Source organism: Magallana gigas, chromosome 3, assembly GCF_963853765.1.
Source record: "Magallana gigas chromosome 3, xbMagGiga1.1, whole genome shotgun sequence".
Taxonomy (NCBI): Eukaryota; Metazoa; Mollusca; class Bivalvia; order Ostreida; family Ostreidae; genus Magallana; species Magallana gigas.
In genome coordinates this window covers 4,470,584-4,486,174 of record NC_088855.1, presented here as the reverse complement: position 1 = coordinate 4,486,174, position 15,591 = coordinate 4,470,584, and the positions used below count along the sequence as shown (strand labels likewise).

Genomic DNA, 15,591 nt, shown 5'->3' with positions numbered 1-15,591 from the left:
GTATTATAGGAATAATTTCTATCTGGGTCTCCAAATAATAGAATGTTTAAAGTGACCGGTCTTAATGGGTCAATGATTTTTTTCCTTGCATCAGTGTATAGAGGACATTCCAATAAAAAGTGTATTGTTGTTTCAATTTGTCCACAGGCACAATTAGGATTATCTATGATATGTTTTTCAGATAAATGCGAATTAAGTATACTACAATTGAGTCTAAGTCGTGTGTGTAAGATCTGTTCTGTGCGCTTACCAAATAGAAAGTGTCTTGGGGTTTTACAACAGTTTGAGTTAAGCACACGTTTCAAATTGGATACTGGAGGATTTTCTTGGACACTTATCGGAAGATCGTTCCAAAGTGGACGGTAGAAAAGATTGTGAATAGTGGTTTGTATTAGACTTTCGTTGAGTAATACAGTGCGATCTTCTTGTGGGATAATGATGTGTTTCACTGATTCTTAAGGGGATTAGAGAAGATAGATAATCTGGAGCACTTCTATGGACCATGGTGTGGAATTTGATTAGTTTATGTTTTTGTCTACGATTGTGTAGAGTGTCCCATCCAACCTCTCGATACAGATCATTTAAACTTACGAGTTTTGTCGCACCTGAGACTATGCGCGCTGCACGTTTTTTATTCAATACTCGTCAAGATTTATGTATAGTGTAACCCCCTCCCCCATTAAAAATCATGATACGTGCCTGCACTGCCATGCAGAGACATAAATAACGTTATTTATGTCTCTTAATTGTGTCTGGCATATTACAAGAATATTTTGCGAACCAATTCTTTTTTTAAGTTTTTCAGTTCCTTAGGATGTGAGTAAAACCAATTTATTTTGCCATTTTTTAGTTTTAATCAATATTCTTGTAAATACTACGTAATGTATTTGTAAACATTGTATATCTGATTAAAAATAAATTATTTTTTCGAGAGCATGAAATTTTATTTTCCAATTCTATCCGCACTATCTTTCCAACAAAACTCTGATCACGTGATGTCAACAAAGTACTACCAATGTCAATGTGTGATGTACATTAGCGATTTAGCATCGATAATTCACTGGGGCTGACATTGCCTCTGCTCGATTGCGGATAGATTTTCTATAATACAAGCGATTGTGAGACTTAAAACGATTGCAAAGTGGACACATATTGAATCTATTTAGTGTTGCGTATCAGTCGACGTTTTAGCGCCAAATAATCAAGACATGGAGGTAAAAACTGAACAAACAAACAAATAAACATTATTTTTGAATTTCGGTACAATTTTAAATATGATTTTCTTGACTTGAAGAAGCAGAAGCTATGGGGTGGACGATTTACCGGAGCTACGGACCCAGTCATGGAGAAATTCAACGCATCCATTCATTATGACAAGAGGATGTGGAGAGAGGACGTTCAGGTAGAAAGATAGAGAGAGGGGGTGTATTCAATCACAATGACAAAATCTCGGGAGAGAGACAACCGAATATAGAGAGAAAGGGAGATGTTTCAGGAAGGAAAGGTGCATTCGTCTTTTATTGACTGGCAATTAAGAGAATGCAGAGGATGCATTTAATTAACAATGACAAAAGAATTTGGAAGGGATGTTGTTAGAGAGAGAGAGAGAGAGATAGATAGAGAGAGAGAGATTTGTTGTTGAATCTGCCAAAAAATATAAACGCTAACTTTTGATTTCCAGGGAAGCAAAGCCTATGTCAAAGCTATCCAGAAAGTTGGATTAGTAACAGAAGATGAATGCAAATTGATTTTGTCAGGATTAGAAAAAGTAAGCTTTTTTTTTTTTTTTTTTATCTAAACACCTTTCTTGAAATGAATAAGTCAGTTTAGAATAAAAAAAAAAACAATTATGTACACGTATAAGTATTGAAAGTGGAACCATAAATTTTTACAAGGAATGAGAATAAATCTCTGATGGAGAATATAGGTAAACAGAAGTTTATCTCTCAAATTCAATTTAATTTTCAGTTCTGCAAAAATTTTGTTTCTTCTCAGAAGCAGTTTTTAAATAGCTAGTTAGACTAGCTAGAGTACTTTAATTTGTACAAATCATGATCCAGCGGGTATGGTAGAGCCACACTGGGGGGTAGAATTTTTAGGTAGATATATATATATATGTGGAGAAAAGTCTTTAAAAATCTACTTCTCAGAAACCAATCAGCCAGACAAGCTGTAGCTTGTGTTGAAGCATCTTCAGGTAGTGTGGATTCAAGTTTGTTCAAAACATGATCTCTGGGGATAGAATGAGGCTACAATGGGACCTGCAATAGTGCATTTTTTACGGAGGAAATAAAGTTGATTATACTCTCAAAAACTCAGTTGTTATAATATATGGTATTGCATGTACCTATATACAAGCATCTTGACATATTTTGGTTTTCGATTAACTGTGGCCCCTGGACAATTCAAGTTTGATTCAGGTTTATATTAATGTGAAAACTTGATCTTTTAAATCTTCTTGAGAACTTTAATGTTTAATATGTGTTATGACCATGAAATCATCCAGTTACAAAAGGGGCCCAATGTTTAGCATAATACTATTTGGTGAAAATTTTGAAAATCCTTTTATACAGGATCTATTTTACTACATTGTTCAGATATTTTGTATAATTTATAACTCCATACTGATAGTCATAGCTGATTTTATCACGGTGAGCGATGTGGCCTCTTGTTTATTTTATCTCATTTAATGTCCACATTGTCAACAGAAACCTATACTTTTTGTGTTAAAATAAATGTTCCAATAAATATGTCAGGTAGCAGATGAATGGGAGTGTGGAAAGTTTGAGATCAAAGAGACTGATGAAGACATTCATACTGCCAATGAGAGGAGACTCAAGGTATGATCTACATAGTATCCTTGTGTACATACTGATGTATTATGGCAAGGTGCATGATTTAGCATTTGGGAGTGCATTATAGTTTGAAACTTTTTATTTACTAAAATTTTCCATATCTTGGATGTATTAAATCATTCAATAAATCTTAGAGATGTTATCTGGAGAAATAATCAACAAAGCAAATTTCATCCATATGTTTGATTTCCAGCCCTTCAAATACTAGAAAAACCATAATTTTACCTGCAGCTATATTGATTAATTTAGAATTAATTGTGGCAATATTTTTTATTAGCAAGAGGGGGAGATTTAATAACTGCAGAAAATCAATGTAATAGTTAAAGCAAATAAGCCAAGTAGCTGACTTGAAGTTGATTATATTTGCTTTGGACAGCTCCAGCATCTGTAATTTTATATGATCACTTTTGCTGTAATGGAATCTCTTACAGGGTCTCTAACTGTGGTATGTATGAAGATTGGAAGTGGACTAACAAGTTTTATGTTTTCATTACCCTAATCTTTTTGTACTAATTAATAAGAACAATTTTTAACACATACACAACAAAATCTAAGGGTGTGTATAATAAATTACTAACAGGGCGGGTAAACACAAATGAAGCTTATTTAACAAGTGATTGGAGGAGTGATATACTTAGAGCTGTTATAACATGAGCTTGGACTTAGTGTAGATGTGTCGAACAGCAATGTGACGTAGGTCTGTCTATTTCATTGCTGGCCACTCAGCCATGGCTCTTTGAAATCAACACAAGTTTTCTTGCTTTTGAGCTAAGACTATGCAATCTATGCATATTTCACACGAAATCAGCATCATTTTTAACTTGTTTTGATGCAAGAAATAGAAAGTCACGTCCTACTGAAAGTCCAAGGTCTTGTTGAAATGGCTCATTTTCATTTGAAACAGCACTGCACTTTTTATACTTTGTTTGTATGTTATAAATATACTGCATTACTCACTACTCATAGGAAGAAATCATATACCATCACGAAATCATGAGGGATAATCTATATATAATTTTTAGTCCTAAATAAAAAGAAATCAAATGATATATTCACCTAATGTCAAATGAAGGTGTGATAATATTTTGTGATTTCAAGAATGTGAATATCAGCCTGTTGGAGACGTGGGATTAATTCAGTCATGCAATATTATTAAAATCCAAAGAATTCTATCATTTAGTTGTGGCCAACATTAAATGTTTGTTATTGGATAACCTCCAAGAGAGCTGAACAGTTAGCTTAATAATTTATTTTCATTCAACAAATCAGCTAAAGTCTGCAGTAATCTTTTACAGGAGTTGATCGGTATAACTGCCAGCAAACTACACACAGGTCGTAGTCGTAACGACCAGGTCAGCACTGACATGAGGCTATGGATGAAGAACGCTCTTCCTGAACTTGGGGCCGAGGTGCAGAATTTCATGTCGGTCATCATCACACGAGCCAAGCAGTAAGTAGCAATCACCCATTTCAGATTAAAGAATTCATTTTCTTTTTATATTCTGCTAAAAATATTCATTGAAACAATTCATTTAAAAATGAAATCCTTTAATTTAAATATGTATCAATTTCAGCAAGCTAGGTTTTTAATGGACAGAATATTGAGTTTGCACATATATATTGCATTAATGTTATTGTTTTATTATTATTATTATCAACATCGTTTTTCAGGGAGATAGATGTTTTAATGCCTGGCTACACACATCTTCAGAGGGCTCAGCCAATCAGATGGAGCCACTGGCTGCTCAGGTAGAGCAGGATAGAAATTTTGCCTTGCATATAGTTTGTGTCATATCCATCTTCTCGCCCTTTAGTTTGTTCATCACACTTTGCCTATAGCCCAGTTTCAAAACTCTGCTGAAGATACATGTACATATATTTGCATCAAATTTTGAAAAGATGCATATTGAGGAGACCATCTGTTTATTAATTTTCTGACTATGACCCCTTTGACCTTGACTCAACTAATCCTAATTATTATACAGCAAACACTCTTATATCAATTCACAGTGAAGTCAGTCTCAACCACCTTACCATACATTTGTATTGTAAACTTATTGGATAAATAAAATATAGTTACATCGATTCAAAATTGCCCCTACCAGGTGCTTTAACAATGGTATTTGGTATCTTCAACCAATATTTCACCTGATTATTTTCAGTTATGGTTGGATGTTGAAGCGAGACATTGAGCGCATGCTGGGACTGCAGACACGTGTGAGCTCTTTGACACTGGGAAGGTGACCTCTACAATCCAATGTTATAAACATTTAAAGAAGTTAAAATGAATCAACGTTTACTAATTGAAATTTCCTAATTTTCCCCATTAGATATAAACATGAGGAAACTTTTTTTTTCTAGTGGGGCTCTGGCAGGAAATCCTTTCCCCATTGACAGAAAATCATTGGCAACAGGTAAGAAACGAATCAGGTGAATCATGATATTTGCTGATGCTGCTCTCGTAAGTTTCAAGGTAGATGTGACCTAATGTAATTGTATAGATTCTGGTCTTGTTTTGCTGCAGACCTTGGGTTTATGGAGGTGTCTGGTAACAGCCTGGATGCAGTGAGTGATAGAGACTTTGTAGGTAGGTGAAGATTCAACTGATGACTGTAATATTCTTAATGATATACAGTGAGATTGAAAATAAAAGCAAAACAGTAGCAAAAATAATAAGTGAGATCATGCAGGTCATCTTGAGGTCTGTAAAAAAAGTTTGTTCTGTATGTAACCAAGTAATAGTTACACGCATATTGATGATGATGGTATGGTATCAAATAAATTTGTGTAAAATGCAGACAGGTGAAATGAATTTAATTGTACACAGTAATGAAATATATAAAATGATTATTGTCGTAGATGTTGTTTACACAAAAAACACACAGCTTCATTGTATGGTATGGAGTAGTATTCACAATTTACTCACCTTGTAGATGCTGGTCAAGATATAAGATCCAAATGTTAAAACAAATAACACACCCTACTATATATATAATTTTTGTGTTTGTGTAGCGGAGTTCCTATTCTGGGCGTCCATGTTGGGGACCCACCTGAGTCGCTGGGCCGAGGATCTTATCCTGTACAGCTCCAAGGAGTTTGGCTTTGTGACACTGGCAGATGCCTACAGGTCTGTCGGACTGTACTTTTTACTGATATTCTATTTGTGAGAACAAAATCTCCTCTTTTAATCAGTTTTAATCGTGTATTCACAGTTTTACTGACTGGGTACTCCCCTCCTTCTCATTTCATTGTCATAGGTCAGAATAACACTTGTATCTTGTCTTTATATTAGCACAGGAAGTAGTTTGATGCCCCAGAAGAAGAACGCCGACAGTTTGGAGCTAATTAGAGGAAAGGCGGGAAGGATGTTTGGTCATGTCAGTTTTCTAAAATGTATCTTAAATTTTGACAGAAAAATGTAGAAGATATAGAATTTTTATAGAGGCATACACTTCAGAACTGATTTTATATTGTTTAATTGCCTTCAAATTCTTTTCCTTTAAATGAATATTCAATTATTCTCGTGCAAAAAAGCTATAATTGGTTACATGGTTAGAAATGAAAAGACTAAGGTAATAGATAAAATGATATTAAACTCTGCATTTGGTTGCTTGTCAAGTAAGATAGTTGTAGTGTTTTATTGTCTTCCTAATTTTATAATTTTTAATCACAATCACTCCTCTTGATTCTCTTTCTTTTTAACCACCCTTACGCTATGAAATATGGGTACATGTATTAATGGTCAAAAGAGATCCTAATGGGCCTTTTATAATGCTAAACCTTTATTCGTATTATGTTAAGTCAGTATGTAGCCTCAACCATATCCCTTATTCTCTCATTTACCCAGTGTTCGGGCTTTATGATGACACTGAAGGGTGTTCCCAGCACCTACAACAAAGACCTACAGGCAAGCCTCTATGTTCACCTCCATTTCAGAAATGTTTTACATTTTACCTAGAAGATTCAATTAATTTTGAGGATGTTTTGTTGCAAACATTAATGACTGTTTCTCTTCTTGCAGGAAGATAAGGAAGCCATGTTTGATGTGTATGACACTTTGTTAGGTGTGATCAAGGTGGCCACAGGTGTGCTATCTACCTTAAAGGTATGTCTAATAGAATTACGATAACTATACAACATTAAGAAAGTCTTGTTTGAGATTTCATGATGTGGAATGACCTTGATTTTCAGATATATGGAGACAAGATGCGACAGGCTTTGAGTCCTGAGATGTTGGCCACAGACATAGCCTATTATCTGGTCAGAAAAGGAGTAAGTCATAAAAGTACTCACAGTTAGTACATATACCTTGTTTATTCTTAAAATCTTAAAGCTGAAAAATGGAATATTTTCACAGTTTTTATTGCTGTTCTATTTACCTCAATTTTAATCAAAAAAGATATACCGGTATGTAAATAAATTACTGTAATGGCCTTTACATGAATTTATCTTTGGAATTTCTTAAAATGTTATAAAGTTAACAATATTATAAAGTTCTGTTTTAGGTAAAGTGGTAAAGTTAGAGTTGTCAAATATAGTTTCTTATAACTTTGGTAACTTACAGATCCCGTTCCGAGAAGCTCATGGTTTATCTGGAATGTGTGTGGCTCTCGCTGAGAAGAAGCAGTGCCCTCTATCTAGTCTAAGTCTGGAAGACTTTAAATCCGTAAGGTACGACAAGCACCAAAATGATCCAGGCTCAGAGGAATTTTGAATACAGTGAAGTTGAATCAGATTTCATTTAAACATAATATTCCTAGCCATAAACTACTTCTTGATAAATTTGAAATCATCATTAACAGCTTTAGAATTAAATGTATTTTAAATATTTTCCTGTAATTCTATACAGAACTCCTTTGTTAAGAAGTTCCAAAATGGATGTGACCATCTGGCTCTTTTTAAAGGTCATGAGCTTCAACTAATCACAAAATCTCTTGCTATATATTTTGCAGTGAAGAGTTCACTGACGACATTTTATCCATCTGGAATTATGAGATGTCAGTGGATCAGTACAATGTGTATGGAGGGACAGGAAAGGAGAGTGTTACAGCACAGATAGAAAACTTACAGTCCTGGCTGGAGCAGTTACAGTACAGATAGAAAAAAATTACAGTCCTTGCTACAGCATTTACAGCACAGATAGAAAACTTACAGTCTTGTCTGCAGCATTTTCAGCACAGATAGAAAACTTACAGTCCTGGCTACAGCATTTACAGCACATATAGAAAAAAATTACAGTCCTTGCTACAGCATTTACAGCACAGATAGAAAACTTACAGTCTTGTCTGCAGCATTTTCAGCACAGATAGAAAACTTACAGTCCTGGCTACAGCATTTACAGCACATATAGAAAACTTACAGTATTGGCTACAGCATTCACAGGACAGATAGAAAACTTACAGTCCTGGCTACAGCATTTACAGCACAGATAGAAAACTTACAGTCCTGGCTACAGCAGTCACAGCACAGATAGAAAACTTACAGTCCTGGCTACAGCAGTCACAGCACAGATAGAAAACTTACAGTCTTGGCTACAGCAGTCACAGCACAGATAGAAAACTTACAGACCTGGCTACAGCATTTACAGCACATTTAGAAAACTTACAGTCCTGGCTACAGCATTTAAAGCACATATAGAAAAATTACAGTCCTGGCTACAGCATTTACAGCACATATAGAAAAGAAAACTTACAGTCCTGGCTACAGCATTTACAGCACATATAGAAAACTTACAGTCCTGGCTACAGCATTTACAGCACATATAGAAAACTTACAGTCCTGGCTACAGCATTTACAGCACATATAGAAAACTTACAGTCTTGGCTACAGCATTTACAGCACAGATAGAAAACTTACAGTCCTGGCTACAGCAGTTAACTGTGTGAGAACCTACTGACTACAGCAATAAAGAAATAATCCAGAATTCTTTATTTCTTTATTTAAAAAAAAGATAACATGGTTGAAATGCCTGTTTAAAATTGGAACTTATTAGATGCATCAACGTTTTGCCAATATAAGATCCTATTAGAATGTTTCACTGAAATTATTAACTGATAGAATTACTTCTGTAGCAGTTTGTATCATCAACACCCCCTCTTTGTTTCTATTGGTTTAATTAACACTTGTCACCAACACTGGGGGGGGGGGGGGTGATGTGTGGTATATGATTATATATAAATGCAGATTTTGTTTGGTTGTAATTTGTATGCTACCGTCAATTACAGCAATGTCAGTATGTAATCAGGTATTTGAATATCAGATCAAGCACTGCTGGACTCGTATGCAATTTATTTTCGTTACAATTTCTTTGATCTGTATTGCATCTTCATTCATAGCAATTTTGGAAAAATTTCTAAAATTATTATCTACTGAATAATACAACCTTTATGAATGTTAGACACATCTGCAAACGTTGCTAAATTTTATCATGGAAATTATTTATAAAAGAACATTCACCACGTGGTAATTGTTCAGCTGGCTTGTTTTTCACATACAGTTTTCAAGAATCAATCTTTGAATATTATAAGAATCATTCTTTGAATATTATGAGGTGATAAATTTGGTCGGAATGTGATCATTTTCAATAAAGCCTGAAGGGCTTTATGATAGATTTGATCACACCCGAACATAAATATAAGAATGACTCCTTATTGCTTATATTTATATAATTTTCAGCAATTAAATATTCAATCATTTTTTTCCATTTCGTATAATTATGCAAACCTCGCATGCACTCCAAATAAATAAATGAAATCAACACACACACACACACACACACTCTCTCTCTCTCTCTCTCTCTCTCTCTCTCTCTCTCTCTCTCTCTATGTCACAACAAAATACTAATATTTTGAACAACCTACTCGTGGGCAACTTCGCTCACCACTTTGGTGGAAATCACGATCTGCGAAGCCACCACGATGCACATTTACAGAATCTGAGTATTCTTTGATTCTATATTTTCTAGAACCTTTAAAATGATCGAATTAATGGTATATATCCACTATTCCCTCAAGAGGATGCTGAAAAACTATCTATCCACAAAGCTCAATGGTCTTTTAAAGGACAGGAGGACGTTTATTTTCTCTCTATGCCAAAATATTCTAATTGCCATAAATCACATGACTTTCACCTTATCTAATGCCCACTTTTTTCTAATTTTTCTAACCCTCATCCTGAAGAGTGCATCAGGAATCCTGTTCCTGCTATAATTGGCGGATGATGGCAGAAAGTTCTAGATCCGACTCATCCACCAAGTCCATGTTATAGTCCAGTGGAGTTGACTTCCATTATGCTTGATAGTAATACTGCCAAGACATTGAAATGATTTCTAACATTGAAATCAATGAAGAAACAGGAGAGCACGTTGTGTATGGTTGTTGCACCAGCTAGTCACTGCCTCCTCAAGGTGGTTGTTTGAATTCTCGAAAAGTGAGACTGATAACTCCCAATGACAAAACTGTCAGAAAAAATCCCAAATAAATGCTGTCAAACTGTCAACAACTGAACAACGCTTCCTTCAAGTCCCGAAAACTCTCTAAGTTTTAGGAGATAGTACTCTCTACCTTCCAAATATTCAGTTGAATTTTACAATACATGTACTCAGTCATCATGAGACTCAGTTCCTCAGTTGTTGTTTTAATTTTTTTTGGGGGGGGGGTGTGGAGTGGTAAGAAAAAATTGTTATGTGAATTATCATTTAGGCACTAGGCGGTAATTTTGGACTCTCCCATGGTAAACCACTTTGATTGGGTCATCATCTCAGCGTTTGGAGCGAACGGTAAAAATCCTTTACATCATATTTTATCCTGCGCAGGCACGTAGCTTTGTGGGGGGGGGAGGGGGGGGGGCTTGGAGAGAAATCTACTAACAATTTTGTCCACCACTTGGTAATGGTTTCAGTTGGCATGTTTTTCACGAATCTCAAACAGTACACAACTACTTATCAACAAATTATTATATGGACCAGTTGGTAATAACAATAAATGCAATTTTCATTTAATTTGTATATAAAAAAGTATACCTTCTATACTTCTTAATCAACGCCTTCTTCATTTTGTTGTATAGGCGGTTTACAAATTAAGATGGGGGATGTGGGATGTCTATGCAAAATACAGATAATTCAAACAAGCTATACTAGTTGGCTACTTTGCTTACCAGAGTGTCACACTCACCTTAGTAGCTGTTCGGCTGTAAAAACCAAGGTCATTTTCTTGTTCTGCTTCCTGTGATAATTCAGGAATTTCCCCATTCTAATCACTCCATCTTCTGATTTTCAGTCTAAGATTCGCTGGGAACGACAATCTACGAGGCTAAAGTTGCGCAATTTACAAAACATGACATTTGTCTTCTCGTTCCTATAGCCTTATGTTCAGAAACAGTATATATTCGGTTGTCCCTCATCAGGACACATACGACAGAGGTTAAGGGAGTTCTTTTCAAGAACGGTAAGTCGTTTGTGATTTTCTGCCGATGCCAATAGAAATATAATGCCTGACTCTGATCTTATGAGAAGTGTGTATCTGACCATCTTCCTTAAAAGTATGTCCTCTTTGTTGATGCCTGCTCCTGCTATATGAATGGTTAATGGTATAACCTTTGACTGATACCACAATTTCCATGTTCATAGGAAAGAGGATTGAAAGGAGCTCCCACACATTGTTTCCTGATGTAAAAAACCATTGTAATTGCTTCTGTCTAAATCATACTACGGAATATGCTAATCAGGGGATAAAAATGCTTTCGGAGTGCAATTGACCTCCATAATGCAAGTAGATAACGGTACTTTAAAGATCATAAATTTAGACAGATGGAGAACAGATGGAGAAAAAACAGATCACACTGTGTATGGTTGTATTAACCAGCTGGTCACTGCCTCCTGTAGCTGATTGTTTGGGTTCTCGGCAAGTCTAATTTTTCCCAACTACAGAACAAAGTCCTCCCAAATGTTCAATTTTGTTCTTCGTTGAGTAGAACCACAAATATGTTGTCTATTCCAAACAGTCTAAATACTGGTACGATAGTGTTCATTGAAGCCCAAAGAGTATCCCTATTACAGATGTCACTTATAAGACAGACGACAAAGCAAACGGAAGAGCCTTCAACTGATAGTGTCTTCGGCAGAGAAAGGCAAACAACTAAACTTTTCATGTTTTTGAACTGTTGACATACGGAAAATTGCTTCCTTCAAATCAAGAAACAGCTGATAGTGTTCTTTTATAGACCTTAAGGTCTTACAAATACAAGTCGTTTAGTAAAACTATCCTGGCACTTACTGTGGTAATTCTGGGTTATCTTTCTACTTGTGAACCACTACGGTTGGGTCAAAGGTTACATGTATATCAGCGTTTTGAGCAAAAGTTGGTTTTCATAAATCTCTGCCACATTTTTTTGCTGAGGAAAAGAATCATGACACTTTCAATTCGTTTCGCGACAAATGGAAGGTACAAGTTATAAGTTAAAAATAAGAACATTACACCGTTTGTTAAACACCTAAACGAATTACTCAAAACAGATGAAAGGATGTCTAAAGTTCTTGAAAATTTCCGCGTATTAGAAAGTAAAAGACAACCTAAAAATCTGAAATGCATATTTTGCAAATCTAACTTTCGCTATAACAATTTGCATACAGTAAGAAAATGTCCAGATCAACGATGTGGAACCTGTCCATATTTAAAGGAAGGAAAAATCTTCAAAATCGGAGACAGGGAATTTAAAGTAAGCCCCATCATGACGTGCGGAACCAAAAATTTAATATATTGTATAACGTACGTGGGATGTGGACAATACTACATCGACGAAACCGGAACTACACTCCGTACTAGGAGCCGAGTACACAAACAGCAAATTCAACATCCAGAATACCGTAAAATAAAAGTTAGCGAACATTTAGATATTTGCGGGAAACATGACATGCAACATATTTATGTCGACATGCAACTTAGTTATGTTGACATACAACTTATAAGTTGCATGTCAACATATTTATCTCGCATGTAAACATAACTAAGTTGCATGTCAACATATTCATATTGCATGTCAACATAAGTAAGTTGCATGTTGACATAAATAAGTTGCATGTTGACATAAATAAGTTGAATGTCAGCATATTTATCTTGCATGTTAACATAAATAAGTTGCATGTCGACATAAAAAGGTAGCATCTAGCATCTTGGATGTCACAGTTGGGCGATATTTGAGAACTTTTGAGATTTTGTATAATTCTTCTCTGTTTAGGTACCGATCCATATTAGGACCAAGTTTTCCAACCTTGAATATTCATCATGGATTTAATACTTTGATATTCATTTAAAGCACTTAAGAGTAGAAAAAGATTTACCGAGAGAAATTTTCTAAAATATTATTAACTAAGCAGTAATTAATTAATGAAGATTGCATTAAAGTCTACGGAGACAAGCACATTTTTTTTAAGATAAAAAAATAATTACTAGGAGTATTAAAAAATGCTTTGGTGGAAAGATGTATTTTATCAATAGAAATACAAAAACTATTAAAAATAAATTTTATACCATGTAGATTTTTTTTAGAATTTATTTTTATAGAATAAAAGCAAGGGGGACAACTCTTCAAAAAAAGGAAAAGGTCATTAATTAGGACACATTCCACACTTACATATTGATACTTAAATAGGAACATTATGTTCAAGTATACTGAGTGTTAAGCCCATATATATCTGTTATGCACCCAGATTCATTGAATCTGAGGCTATTATGGATCGGATACCTTAACGCCATTTTCTTGCATGTCAACATAGTTATGTTGCATGTTGACATAATTATCTTGCATGTCAACATATTTATCTTGCATGTCGACATATTTGATGGAAAAATAACTTGCACACAAGGGGCAGAGATATGCCACCATACTTTCGTCATCAAACGACGTCAAATACGAAAATACGGCAATTTTCGGTAAAATTATCAAAAATAAAGATGAAATAGCAAAAAATCTAGCGAGAACACATATAAACTTTTTTAAATAATTTTTTTAAAATCATTATTTCTTTACGCACAGAAACAGTTGATAAATTTGTCTAAACTGTTTAAAAGTTACTTGCAATTTCTCAAAATAACTCTATCTCGAAAAATGCTCATTTTTTTATGTATTCATTAGAAAAGCGTCAACACAGCACCATCAACAATACCAAGATCATCGTTCTTAGACTTAATGGCACACACGATCTTTCATGGGAGAATGCTAAAAGGAATGTCATCACATATTTTATGCTGCATAGATGACAAGAGGACAAAGCTGTGTTCGGCTTTAGTCCTTTCAAACTAGTTTGTCATGATACCCAACTCAGACAAAATTAAAAAATTCAACATTTTCACTGCAACCTTAATTCACTATTTTCGTCTAGACCTTGAAATTGTTCAGCTTCTATTTGGAGCACATCGATTTTATTCACATACATACACATGCGTCTGATGTTATTTTTCTTATTTTCCTGTTATGGAGAGAGAAATAAAATTAATAACGTCAGACACTTGTGAGCCAGAGACTAGCTTAAAGCTGGTACAGAGCATGGCTCCCATCATTCGAAACGTTATCATGACCATTATTTAAGGTGATTTACCCTGAACAGTGAACAGCAAAATGCAAAAAGAAATTTAAACTCCAAAAAGAAATAAAGGTACTTTAGAAAACTATTTCATAGTAATAATAAAATGAAATTTAACGTATGTGGCAACATCTTTGTATCAAAAGAAAAGACAATGGTACTAGTAGGGTACTCAATATTTAGAAATAATCGGCGACTTTTTCAACTCGTGTCGGTATAGAAATCCTTTAAAATCGTTGATAAAGGTCGGTGCTGCTATTTAACAAAGTACTGAAGAACTGACGGGTGTTGATTTTGTCGATGTTTATTTATTTTAAAATCAATGATATGTTATTTTGCATGACAAGTACATGTAGTTTCTAATTTGAAATACGCACATTTTTATAATATGAATTTTTGGACTTTTTCGACAAGAATGTCGAGAAACCCTCATATGAATCATGTTAAATAATATTTAAAGATAAAATCAATTCAATCAAACTATGTATCAGTAACAGAAATATTTCTCGAAAATTGTATGGATCCAAGCAATATTGAATTCTAGTCTCGTTCAACCAAACGCTCAGCTGACACCGTAAATCTCCGACAAGGATTTACGGAGACAGCCAAGCGTCGAGTTGAACGAGACTGTATTGAACCTTGAAAAACAATGCTTTAGCATACATTACATCGAATTTATCCATTGTTTTCAAGAACTAAGTCTTGTCAGCAGCAATGATTTGTGCTGAGGTCCAAACAGTGCCAAACACTGTTTCACTTTCGGCTTGTCTGAGTAACTGCATAGGAGAGTTGATTAAAATCAACTCCCAAAAATTTATTGGTTTTAAAATACTAAAAGAAACTCTTCATACAAATTTTTCTAAGAAATCGAAAACCAAATGTCACTTCTGAATAATTCCAGGTTGTCATTTTGCAATATAACTTCTAGATACTTTCTTGTTTTCATTTTCGATTTCATAAAGTTAATACACCATGTATTTCTTTTTAGAAAAAAGTTCAATATTTCATAGCTAAGATCCTCATCTTAGACCCAAGTTTTAATCGCATTTTTTTGTTTTTCAAAAATACAAAACTTGAAACAACAGCTCACTCCTGGGGAATGTTTACATCTTTTCTCCATTCGGAAGTACTAGGGACACCTCGCGCAAATTTTCAACG

At 34.6% G+C, this 15,591-nt stretch overlaps 1 protein-coding gene across 1 annotated transcript; it reads left to right on the top strand.

The window, feature by feature from the left end:
• Positions 1-984: 984 nt before the first annotated feature.
• On the top strand, positions 985-8,778 carry LOC105324973 (argininosuccinate lyase). Its single transcript, XM_011424269.4, has 16 exons — positions 985-1,214; positions 1,295-1,402; positions 1,682-1,768; positions 2,757-2,840; positions 4,151-4,305; positions 4,527-4,604; positions 5,018-5,095; positions 5,217-5,269; positions 5,380-5,442; positions 5,868-5,982; positions 6,148-6,232; positions 6,703-6,762; positions 6,877-6,960; positions 7,047-7,127; positions 7,420-7,526; positions 7,808-8,778. The coding sequence occupies exons 1-16, from the start codon at positions 1,209-1,211 to the stop codon at positions 7,953-7,955; spliced, it is 1,392 nt and encodes a 463-aa protein (XP_011422571.2). The 5' UTR covers positions 985-1,208; the 3' UTR covers positions 7,956-8,778.
• The last annotated feature ends 6,813 nt before the right edge of the window (positions 8,779-15,591 follow it).

Coding starts and splice junctions, on each gene's coding strand:
- LOC105324973 (XM_011424269.4), top strand. Junction 4,605..5,017: donor TGGAGCCACTGGCTGCTCAG/GTAGAGCAGGAT, acceptor GATTATTTTCAG/TTATGGTTGGATGTTGAAGC. Junction 5,096..5,216: donor AGCTCTTTGACACTGGGAAG/GTGACCTCTACA, acceptor TTTTTTTTCTAG/TGGGGCTCTGGCAGGAAATC.